Raw genomic sequence first — 12526 nt, 5'->3', positions numbered from 1 at the left:
GTTTATGGTTACTTTACCTCTAACACCTTGAGGATGGTGGGAAGTGGAGAGCTGCTGGTGTTCCTGATTGTAAAAATGAAATTGAGGATGTTGCTGCTGCCTTCATCAGGATCTCCATTAGTTATAGCCAGGCACTCTGGTGCTATCAGACCAGACACTTCATTATCCTTTCGAGCATCCTCAATAAGACTCTGATGTCTGCACTGAGAGGCTCCCACTTCAGACTTCATGGCAGGGCTGAGCTCAGTATACAATGATATGATGTAATAGACTGGATCAGGAAAGTACTGTATAATATGTCTCCCTGGAAAATATTTATTTTACAACAGATGACCACACTGTTATGCTAACACATATTTGTTAATAGAACAAAGAAATATCCTGTTAAATAATACATATTGTAAGTGTATTTACCTGCTATGTTTGGTATTAAATTAATGGAGAAACACCAAACCCTTGTGCAATGGATTAGAACAAGCTCTACTGTCAGTTATTACAGCAATTTATATGGTCCTCAGTTGTGGATTCTATGAATATTCATATGTATATTGTCATTTACATCATGTTCTTCATGGAACATCATTAGAAATTTACATGATGAGAACTGAGGAACCATTTGTGTAGAAAACTATGTGTAATATAATTAATGTAACTCGGCAATAGGCTGTAATAATTTTTACAGCTAAATACAGGGATTTAGCAACATATATACTAACTGATTTAATATATGATTCTAATTATTCTACGTGATATGGCTTATATTAAAGTGCCATGATAGAATTTAATAATATATTTTCATTTTGTTCTACCCAGGTTCAAGAATCTACTTAAAAGATCAGTTTAGGGCTACGATCAATGAGCTGAATCCAGTCATCTAAGAGAGACGTCTTTTTCTAGGGAAGTGTATATTGTAGATATTCCAGTGCTAGATAGAATGTGTTTGCTGTATACCATTGTGTATGCAGATACATAGGGCCTGATACTGTGTTGGACAGAAAGTGGCTGCAATTGCGGGAAGCCACGGAAGACAGATTTATTAATGTGAGTATCTATAGTGCTTCCAGCGGGAAACTGCACAGCCCACTGTTTTCCCATCCACAGCTGCTACGTCATCATTAATATCGGCACTGTCACCTGCCCCATGCTGGGTGCAAGAGATTCATCAGAGACAGGCTTCCCATTGGTGTACATGCGATTCAGAACAGTACAAAGTATAGCTACACATCCACAACACTCCCATGAGACGATCTCTTGTGTGCGACCGCAGCGTTGCCACCGGTTGCCCAGAAATACTAAGTTCATGCAAGAAATCCGGCCAACATCTGTTCAAAGCGTAAGTTCACTTCTGCAAATGCGCAGTGTGCTAGAACTCTCTATTTGCGGCCTTATACTGTACAGAGCTGAGTCCAACCCAGAATCCAGCCCATACTGTGGAAAGACACACAAACACACTTATTAAATTCATTATTCATGGTCTTCATGGATGAGTGACTATTTTATTGCCGTTTCATACAATACAATGCCCTGAAATCCAATATTGTGCCTGTTGTGATTGGAAGCACATCTTCTACACACAGCATTACTCTGACAGTCCACTGCAACATTATTATGCTTATATATGTAATGTAATATACTATGTACAGTGCATCAACTAAATCACTAATACTAATGTATTACCCAGAGAAGTGTTTATGAACATTTTTCATATACAGTACAGTAAATGTGTGATCAATTTTCTTGCCTATTACGAAGTTATCCAAGCAGGAAATATGTCTGGTATCTTCCTCCTTCCTGCTTTGTGCTAAATCTGAATAAAAGTTAATTCTGCCTTAAACAGCCATTTCCGCATATTTTAGAACAGAAGGAAGACAGCAGGCATATTATACACATGCCTGGCGGAATTTAAACTACTAGGCTGTGTCAGAATACATTTACAGTAGGAGCAAGGGCCAACATAAATAATTAACGGATGTCCTCTTTTTCTTATTTATGTAGTCCTAATACAGTTAAGGGATGGAGTTTTGGAGTTGAGTTGCTTGTATATAATAGTGATTTCCTGGTTGGGAGGTCTCTTGCATCTTTGTAAGATCCCACCCACCACCCATTTATTTTGATCCTCTGCTTTATTGCTTTGCTGGAAAGAATGATAACCGTGGTTATCTTGCTGTCTTGAGATGCTCTCACTGCCAATTCTCGAGTTTAGGCTGATTCTACCCGGTGGGTCTTTTGTGTGTCCTTGGCAGGGGAGTTTGGATACCTTGAGTTGTTGGTGATGGCTTGGCAGTTAGCTACGATCTAAGCTAGGTATTAAGATGTTGGAGATGAGCTGGCATTTGGCTTCCATCTAGGCACTGAGTTATTGGTGATGGGCTGGCAGTTGGCTCTATCTAAGCCTTGAGTTGTGGGTAATGGCCCCATCCACACCTTTTAATGGATTATTCAGGCAATATGGCAATAATCATTTTAATAAATAATCAAATAAAGCTGACCCTTTTCCCTGCCAATATGTCTTTACTGTAGATATGTTTTTTTCTTTCTTCACCTGGTATAGCAATGGAGTCTGACATCAACTGATAGGTAGTTTTTTGTTTGATAAAGAAAGTATTATAGTCTCATAGTCTTTTGGAATTGTATGGTACATGTCTGTAGCACTATGATAGAAAGAAAAGCCTGACAAATAGTTTATTAAATTTATTTTTTTATTACTATTATAATTTATAATAATGAAAAATGAACACAGAAAAAACAGATTTGCCCACCAGCACACTGCAGCAAAAACACTTCTTAAATCCTACATGATAATAGAGATTCAGAGGTATTAGTTACATACATTTGCAAATATATGAATAAGCTCCAGGCCAATTGTCAAGGCTCCTCTATAATGGCATCCCTAACATTAAGGGGTTCACGTCCGATAAGCAAGGCACCCCAAAAAAATTCCAGCCAAGGGCCATCCCCAGGGCATCACATGAAAAAAGGAAAAAGGTGATAGTGAAGTGTAAAGAAAAGATGTGTAAGGATAAATCAATAAGTGTTAATGAAATGAGAAATAATTAAAATGACATAAATAATATACAAACAAATAGAGAAGTGATAAAAGTATTCTATGTGAATTAAGTGGTGATGCCATGAGAAAGGTCCAGTCAGAAACCCCCGGGGGGCCCCACTCCAGAACACTCACCCCAAAATAATTATTGCTACATAATGGTAGCAATAATGATCCTTATAGTGCCATGTGGAGGTTTTTTGGGGTACCTCCAAGGTAAGTTAGCTCTCAGCTTATATATGTACTGTTATCATGCAGTACACCAATTGTAATTATAAGACCCAGAGTGGGTGCTACCATTATGTAGCAATAATTATTTTAGGGTGAGCGTTTGGGAGTGAGGCCCCCGGGGGGGGGGGTTCTGATTGGATCCCTCCTCTTATCAGGCTGTGCAGCGTACTGTTTGCTAAAGACTACAGTGTACGGCCCCTTCCTCCTCCCCGGTGACTCCTTTGTGACACAAGTGTGTCGGGACACACTTCATCACTAAGAGACAGGAAATTGCTGACAGATGTAAGTGGCTGCTAATTACGTGTCAGCATCAATGCATTGCCTTAACTCCGTGCCCCAACTCCAGTCACAGTAATAATTTTATACCAGTCATAGTGGCCTATTTTTGCTGTTAGGGGTGCTTCTGTAAATTGTAATAATTCTGCCTACAGTTAAGGTAACACAGGTTAGGATATAGCTGGTTAAAATTGTAGCAACAAGTTAGTGGGCAAACATAGTATAGCACATGCATGATAATTATGGCAAGACATGCAGTGACAGCAATCCATGAGGTGTCCACCTTCTGGATTGTTACATTCATCTCTGCTAAGCCTTTAAAGGAAATGTGTTATATGACTCCTTGTGATGTCTGCACATATGTTTGGAGAGCAGGGATGTAGTGATGCTGCCACACTAGTAACACATAACATATGTCTTATGTCACATGCAAAATATCATGGTGCTCTCTCAGAATGACTGTTGTGTACTCTGTGAGTGTGCACTTCTAATGAAACATACACACCTAGGGCCTGATTGTGAGGTGGGAGTAAAGCAGAAAAGAGCAGGTAACTGTGCAGAAAGAGCAGGTAAATGTGCACCATGGCAAAACCAACTTGCACTGCAGTTATCTGGTCCAAATATTGACATTTAAAATGTCCACAGGTTCTAAATGTTGACAGTCAGTATGTCGACAAGGAAAATGACGACATTCACAAATGTCGATATAGTTAAAATATCAGCATGTTTATAATGGTGACATTTAACATTTGAACAAATTGAATGTCGACACTACATTTTTGCTGTATTAATTTGCATTATCGTCATGGTTATGGTTAGGTTTAGGGTTAGGCCATGCCTTTTTTATGTGGGATAGCACGTCAGTTCATACATGCTCTGTATTATAATGCTAGCATTAGAGAAAGGCATCCAATGAGGGAAGGGATAAGTTCATCAGAACAATAAGTAACTTGATCCAAGTAGAGTCACTCAGAAGCTCCGGCCCAGGAATGGGGTTGGCTTCATGGAGGTTTACAGGCAACTGGAAGCCCCCCAAGTGTGCTCCTGTTTATATTGTATTAATTAGTTCTAGTTAACTAGCACTCAGGGGGGAATGTAATAGACTGCAAGAAGCACGCATTGGCATGCCTTTTACACTTGGTTCTGCCTTTAAATTATTGCTGATTTAAAATATTGGCAGACTTGCCAGAATTACGCCAATGCCTGCACCTCGCTGTCTATTACATTTCCCACTCAGTCTTTTCATTTTAGAGCAAGTACCATGATATAGCTTTGCAAAGGCCAAATGGGAAAAAGTAAAACTCTTTAAAATAAATACTGTTGTTAAAACATACCATATGGAAACAGCATTTCTAGACATTACATAAAATCAATGCATTTAGAGTGTTAAAACTGGAAAGGACTCTTCTTGGGATCAGCAAACATCTATAACATTAGGAAATCTCAGATACCATATGGAATATTTATTTTACATTCCTCCTCCCTACACCACAGGGAGCTGCAATAGATTTATAATTGGCACACAATTTACTTCCGCCCATACCTGACTGGGTACAGCAAGTGACCACTGCAATCTGGTAAATGAGGTCCAGAGATCCTGCATACCCTAAGCACACCTACCCCATGAGCTCTGAGGCCTACTAAGTGCTTGCTTTTCTGCTCCTATAGAGTGGGTGAATAGCCTTTAGTGTGGGCACCAGTCATTATTTAATGTATCAGTAACTACAGCACAATTTATGCAAAACATTTTCAATACAATTCCACTAATCCAATATAAGGTATAACTACAGCTGCAGACTAGCTCTGCCCGTCCCACAAAGGTGAGTTGTTCTACTTCTTTTAACTATAGACCTTGATGTTTTAAGCATAAAAAAGATACGGACGTAATCTGCACGTGGAATGTGTGAATCCCTCTACTTTCATTAACAAGTTCCCTTCCTGGCTCTATTCATCCACTTCCATTCATGAGGAGAAATAAAAGGACCTGAAGAAGTTTAAAGTGGCCTGATTTACATTTCTGCAAATACTTTACTCAGTAATCCTCCAGGCAATATTCATATTGGTTTTCTAACTTGGCTCTATTGAAAAGTTTTACAAGGTTTTTCTGTTCCTTGCAACACCACCAGGGGGCCATATACAGTATATACCTTAGATGGCAATACCAGACATAGGGCCTGATTCTTTATATGTATAAAGGCTAATTCTGCTCAAGTCAGTGTGCAGGAGGTTTTACAGAATCTAGGAAAATGAATAGAATGCCAAAGTAACTGATGCCAATAAACTATATAGGCAACAGTCATATGTATGAATAAAAGATTATAGAAAATTCAAATTTATGGTATATAAGAACAAAAAATATTACTATTGATATACACTAAAGATGCCAACAAGAAGAACAACACTGAATCTCTGATATTATCCCATTTCTTTTGTAGAAAAGAATCAAAAGACTTGAGATCAATGGCTTCTACATGAAAAATAAAATAGAATCTGAATATAAATATTAATAACCAGCGACTGAAGGTCACAGTGCTTGTCTGTTATCAGATGTGAAATCTCTCAAACTTTTCATTCACAATTGCAAAAAGCTATGGCAGATATAAAATCAGTGGCTGCAGAAACTGGTTCCCATACCAAGATGGCAGAAACAATTTAGAAGAGGTCATACATTACCAAGCAGAGAGATGTAGTTAGGATCCCGACTGTCAGAATGCAGATGGTCACAATCTGAACAGATTCCAGTGGAAAGTATTAGGGTTATGTTTAGGGTTAAGCACTAGAGGGAGGGTTAGACTGCAGGAAGGGAAGGTTAAGGTTAAGCTGTGGGAGGGGAAGGTTAGGCTGGCTGCGGGAGGAGAAGGTTAGGGTTAGGCTGGCTGCGGGAGGAGAAGGTTAGGGTTAGGATGCGGGAGGGGATAGTTATGGTTAGGATGCAGGAGGGAATAGTTATGGTTATGATGCGGGAGGGGAAGGTTAGGGTTAGGCTCTGGGAGGGGAAGGTTAGGATTAGGCTGTGGGAGGGGAAGGTTATGGTTAGGCTGGGGGAGGAGAAGGTTATGATTAGGTTGCAGGAGGAGAAGGTTAGGGTTAGACTGTGGGAGGGGATGGTTAGGGTTAGGCTGCGGGAGGGGAAGGTTAGGGTTCAGCTGCAGAAGGGGAAGGTTAGGGTTAGGCTATGGGAGGGGAAGGTTAGGGTTAGGCTGTGGGAGGGGAAGGTTAGGGTTAGACTGTGGGAGGGGAAGGTTAGGGTTAGGCTGCAGAAGGGGAAGGTTAGGGTTAAACTGTGGGAGGCGATGGTTATGTTTAGACTGCAGGAGGAGAAGGTTAGGGTTAGGCTGCAGAAGGGGAAGGTTAGGGTTAAACTGCGGGAGGGGAGGAGTAGGATTGGGGTTAGAAAACTTCCTCCAGGTTTTTTAGAGAACTATTTATATCCTTGGAAAAATTTACAGCAAAATCCGAAATTAGAATATAACTTTGTAGGTGGTGCAACAGGGAGATCTCTGCACTGGCTCTGTGAGAGGCACAACCCTCCCTAACTGAAGCTATTTGAATGCTTTGAGGTGTGTTCTTTTTATTTAAAAACAATTCAAATAGATCAGTTATTCAGATGCCCTTTCCCTCTTTTCAATCTATCTGTTACCATCTTCTTATGAGAAATGGTATTGTTTTCAATCTCTATAGCAGTCTACGTTCCCACCATAGAAAGATTCTAGACTGTCCATTAGTCAAGGAATAGTAAAATCCTTAATCTTCACAATTATTAAAGAAAATGATTATATATATATATATATATATATATATATATATTAGGAAAGGGTATGAAATGTCGGCAGTCGGGATGCCTGCTGTCAATATATGTACAGGGCCCTCACTGCACCCTTATATTATACTCACCTCTTCAGAGTCCCGTGTCAGCACTGCAGAAATCAGTGGGTAAAGAGAGCAGTGGCCAATTTCCTGTAGATTTGCGAATGACAAATACCCTAGTCACCAGAGGACCCACCACTGGGGCAATTAGGAACACAAGGGACTGACTTCTACCATTGGATGGGTATGATATGTTAGAGGTGTCTTTTCTTGCCTGGACCTTCATTACAATGACAATAGAACATTTATAGGGGGATCCAGTTAGGATGCTGGCGAACGGGATGCCGGATATCAGTATACCAACGCCCGTCAGAGTTCCGACGCCAGCATCCCGAAGGGATCATGATACCGATGTCAGCATCCAGACCACCGGCATCCCAAAGGTAAGTATGGAGATTAGAATTAGGCCAGGGATGGGGGGTTTAGGTTTTGGGACCTGCCAGGGCGGGTTAGGATTAGGCACCGACTGAGGAAAGTTAGGGTTAGGCTGCAGGGAGGGAGGGTTAGGCACCACCGAGGTGAGGTTAGGGTTAGGCACTGCCCGGGGAGGGTTAGGTGTATGGTGCAGGAAGGGGGAGTTAGGTTTAGGCGCCACCGGGGAGAGGTTAGGGTTAGGCACCACTGGGCGAGGGTTAGGGTTAGGGGGGTAGAGGAGGAGGGTTAGGCTACTTATCAGCCCCTGTCGGGATCTTCAACATCGGGATGATGCTGTCGGTCTTGTGACCAATTTTATGAGGCTCAGTCTGACATCTTATACTATTGTTAAATTTTTTAACATGTTATTTTTATAATAAATGTTTATATGAGTTGGAAATTTTAGTCTGTTTTAACCAGTGGGGTTAAATAGCACTGTTTTAGTTGCTCTGGATTTAATATTCCCTTTTAATTTTATAGAGAAGAGTTTAAGGCGTCACTAAGCTATTCTGTCTACAGTAGATTTTTCTAATGGGGGGAATTGGTTTAACCCCTAGTTGGCAGCACTCCTATTTTCTGTTTTAGAACTGAGTGCGTGCGCTAATTCTTCTTGTTTCTGGGACTGATTCAGTACGGATCGCGACTGCGAATACAATAGCGATTATGTACGCAGTCTACTTGCAAAAGTATGCTAATCCATTGCTATCGCTATGCCGTCACAGCACTATACAGGGACGCCGACCTTACCTTACACACATCCGTAATGTTTAGCAAGACTGCGAAAACTTCGGTAACATCGAGTACCATGGCAGCTTCACGCACACTTGCACCAGCTCTGACCTTACTCAGAAATTGCTAAACTAATTGCACGCTATGAGTACTCTTGCTGCATAAGGCATCGCAGTGGATAATTTATGCACGCCCCTGCAACGGTGTTCGAATTAATTGGCACGCCTGCATTTCGCCAACCCCCCCCATCACCACCCACAATCGACACTTCCTGTCAATCACTCTTCGATAGATCTGCGTAGTCTGTGCGATCGCAGTCCCGATCGCAGTGGCTGGTTCGTGCATGCGCAGAAGGCAACAATCAGCTGATTGCGTGAGTAATCACAGTTGCGATCCTTGCTGAAACAGGCCCTCTGATCTTTGGAAGATTTGCGCAGGAGCAGCAGAGAGGTCACTGGGACCATGGTGCAGGAGAGGAAACTGCACACGGACCCTCTCCTGTCTTAACACCGCCCTTACACCTGGTTTATGCCAGGCACACATCACAGGCACTTCTCGCCCACTTGTGCCCATGGTATAAACTAGGGGTGAGCGGGTTCGGATTTCTGAAATCCGAACCCCCCCCGAGCTCCCCGATCCGAGGCCGATCCGAGTCAGGCTCGACTTTTCCTGCCTGACTCGGATCTGAAATCGAGGCAAAACGGCATCATCCCGCCTTCCGGGTCTTGCGGGTTTTGGATCCTATATAAGGTACCCGCGTCGGCGCTATTTTCTCACTCGGCTGTGGACAGTGAAGAGGGAGGGTGGGAGTTAGGGCTGGCTGGGCTGTGTAGTGTAGTGTTGTAGTGTAGTGTAGTGCAGTGTAGTGTTGTGCTGTGCTGTGCTGCGCTGTGCTGCTATTGTCCATAGGGGCTGGCTGGACTGTGTTGTGCAGTCAGTTTGTCCATAGGGGCTGTGTCCACTCCAAAGTCCTGTGCAGTGTCCCAGTCCTTAAGGGGTGCTGTAGTGTTGTCCAGGGTGTGCTCTGTCCATCAAGGGTGCTCCCCCCAAGTGCTAAAAAAAAAAATATTTTTTCTGTGTTTGTCAATTGTGTGCACTGTGGCTGCACGTGCATCAACAAAGGAGAAGCGCCAAGCGTGCGCCTGTGTCCCATAAGTAAAAGGCCGGCTGGCTTGTCCATTAAAGGGTGCTTTAACCCCCAAAGGGCACTCCAAACAAAATATAAAAATATATATATTTTTTTGTTTTTGTGAATTGTGTGCGCAGTAGCCGCACGTGCATCAACAAAGTAGTGCCAAGCGTGCGCCTGTGTCCCATAAATAAAGGGCTGGCTGTATTGACCGCTAAAGGGTGCTGTAACCCCCAAAGGGCACTCCAAACAAAATAAAAAAAAATATTTTTTTGTGTTTGTGAATTGTGTGCGCAGTAGCCGCACGTGCATCAACAAAGTAGTGCCAAGCGTGCGCCTGTGTCCCATAAGTATAAGGCCGGCTGGCTTGTCCATTAAAGGGTGCTGTAACCCCCAAAGGGCACTCCAAACAAAATAAAAAAATATATTTTTTTGTGTTTGTGAATTGTGTGCGCAGTAGCCGCATGTGCATCAACAAAGTAGTGCCAAGCGTGCACCTGTGTCATAAGTAAATGGCCGGCTGGCTTGTCCGTTAAAGGGTGCTGTAACCCCCAAAGTACACTCCAAACAAAATAAAAAAATATTTTCTGTGTTTGTGAATTGTGTGCGCAGTAGCCGCATGCGCATCAACAAAGTAGTGACAAGCGTGCACCTGTGTCCCATAATAAAAGGGCTGGCTGGATTGACCGCTAAAGGGTGCTGTAACCCCCAAAGGGCACACCAAACAAAATAAAAAAATATATTTTTTTGTGTTTGTGAATTGTGTGCGCAGTAGCCGCATGTGCATCAACAAAGTAGTGCCAAGCGTGCGCCTGTGTCCCATAAGTAAAAGGCCGGCTGGCTTGTCCGTTAAAGGGTGCTGTAACCCCCAAAGGGCACTCCAAACAAAATAAAAATATATATTTTTTTGTGTTTGTGAATTGTGAGCGCAGTAGCCGCACGTGCATCAACAAAGTAGTGCCAAGCGTGCGCCTGTGTCCCGTAAATAAAGGGCTGGCTGGATTGAACGCTAAAGGGTGCTGTAACCCCCAAAGGGCACTCCAAAAAAATAAAAAAAAATATTTTTTTGTGTTTGTGAATTGTGTGCGCAGTAGCCGCACGTGCATCAACAAAGTAGTGCCAAGCGTGCGCCTGTGTCCCATAAGTATAAGGCCGGCTGGATTGTCCATTAAAGGGTGCTGTAACCCCCAAAGGGCACTCCAAACAAAATAAAAAAATATATTTTTTTGTGTTTGTGAATTGTGTGCGCAGTAGCCGCACATGCATCAACAAAGAAGTGCCAAGCAAGCGCCTGTGTCCCATAAATAAAGGGCCAGCTGGATTGACCGCTAAAGGGTGCTGTAACCCCCAAAGGGCACTCCAAACAAAATAAAAATATATATTTTTTTGTGTTTGTGAATTGTGTGCGCAGTAGCCGCATGTGCATCAACAAAGTAGTGCCAAGCGTGCACCTGTGTCATAAGTAAATGGCCGGCTGGCTTGTCCGTTAAAGGGTGCTGTAACCCCCAAAGTACACTCCAAACAAAATAAAAAAATATTTTCTGTGTTTGTGAATTGTGTGCGCAGTAGCCGCATGCGCATCAACAAAGTAGTGACAAGCGTGCACCTGTGTCCCATAAATAAAGGGCCAGCTGGATTGACCGCTAAAGGGTGCTGTAACCCCCAAAGGGCACACCAAACAAAATAAAAAAATATATTTTTTTGTGTTTGTGAATTGTGTGTGCAGTAGCCGCACGTGCATCAACAAAGTAGTGCCAAGCGTGCGCCTGTGTCCCATAAGTAAAAGGACGGCTGGCTTGTCCGTTAAAGGGTGCTGTAACCCCCAAAGGGCACTCCAAACAAAATAAAAATATATATTTTTTTGTGTTTGTGAATTGTGAGCGCAGTAGCCGCACATGCATCAACAAAGTAGTGCCAAGCGTGCGCCTGTGTCCCATAAATAAAGTGCTGGCTGGATTGACCGCTAAAGGGTGCTGTAACCCCCAGAGTACACTCCAAACAAAATAAAAAAATATTTTCTGTGTTTGTGAATTGTGAGCGCAGTAGCCGTACGTGCATCAACAAAGTAGTGCCAAGCGTGCGCCTGTGTCATAAGTAAAGGGCCGGCTGGCTTGTCCGTTAAAGGGTGCTGTAACCCCCAAAGTACACTCCAAACAATATAAAAAAATATTTTCTGTGTTTGTGAATTATGTGCGCAGTAGCTGCACGTGCATCAACAAAGTAGTGGCAAGCGTGCGCCTGTGTCCCTTAAATATAGGGCCGGCTGGATTGACCACTAAAGGGTGCTGTAACCCCCAAAGGGCACTCCAAACAAAATAAAAAAAAATATTTTTTTGTGTTTGTGAATTGTGTGCGCAGTAGCCGAACGTGCATCAACAAAGTAGTGCCAAGCGTGCGCCTGTATCCCATAAGTATAAGGCCAGCTGGCTTGTCCATTAAAGGGTGCTATAACCCCCAAAGGGCACTCCAAACAAAATAAAAAAATATATTTTTTTGTGTTTGTGAATTGTGTGCGCAGTAGCCGCACGTGCATCAACAAAGTAGTGCCAAGCATGCGCCTGTGTCCCATAAATAAAGGCCGGCTGGATTGACCGCTAAAGGGTGCTGTAACCCCCCAAAGGGCACTCCAAACAAAATAAAAATATTTTTTTTGTGTGTTTGTGAATTGTGTGCGCAGTAGCCGCATGTGCATCAACAAAGTAGTGCCAAGCGTGCGCCTGTGTCCCATAAATAAAGGGCCGGCTGGATTGACCGCTAAAGGGTGCTGTAACCCCCAAAGGGCACTCCAAACAAAATAAAAAAAATATTTTCTGTGTTTGTGAATTATGTGCACT

The 12526-nt window shown here is 42.7% G+C and overlaps 1 protein-coding gene across 1 annotated transcript in view; it reads right to left on the bottom strand.

Moving 5' to 3' along the window:
• LOC148532415 (tyrosine 3-monooxygenase-like) overlaps window positions 1-457 on the bottom strand; it is a 54670-nt gene extending 54213 nt beyond the window's left edge. The window contains exons 1-2 of the mRNA XM_088467867.1: window positions 415-457; window positions 18-304 (exon numbers count right to left, since the gene is read on the bottom strand). Of these exons, the coding sequence (XP_088323993.1) occupies window positions 18-230 (213 nt within the window). The 5' untranslated portion in view covers window positions 231-304; window positions 415-457. The remainder of the gene's footprint in view (window positions 1-17; window positions 305-414) is intronic.
• Window positions 458-12526: the final 12069 nt, after the last annotated feature.

The sequence above is a fragment of the Taudactylus pleione genome, unplaced genomic scaffold, assembly GCF_031769625.1.
Source record: "Taudactylus pleione unplaced genomic scaffold, aTauple2 ptg000077l, whole genome shotgun sequence".
Lineage (NCBI taxonomy): Eukaryota > Metazoa > Chordata > Amphibia > Anura > Myobatrachidae > Taudactylus > Taudactylus pleione.
The sequence above is the reverse complement of the archived record's forward strand: the minus strand, read 5'-3'. Positions and strand labels throughout refer to the sequence as shown.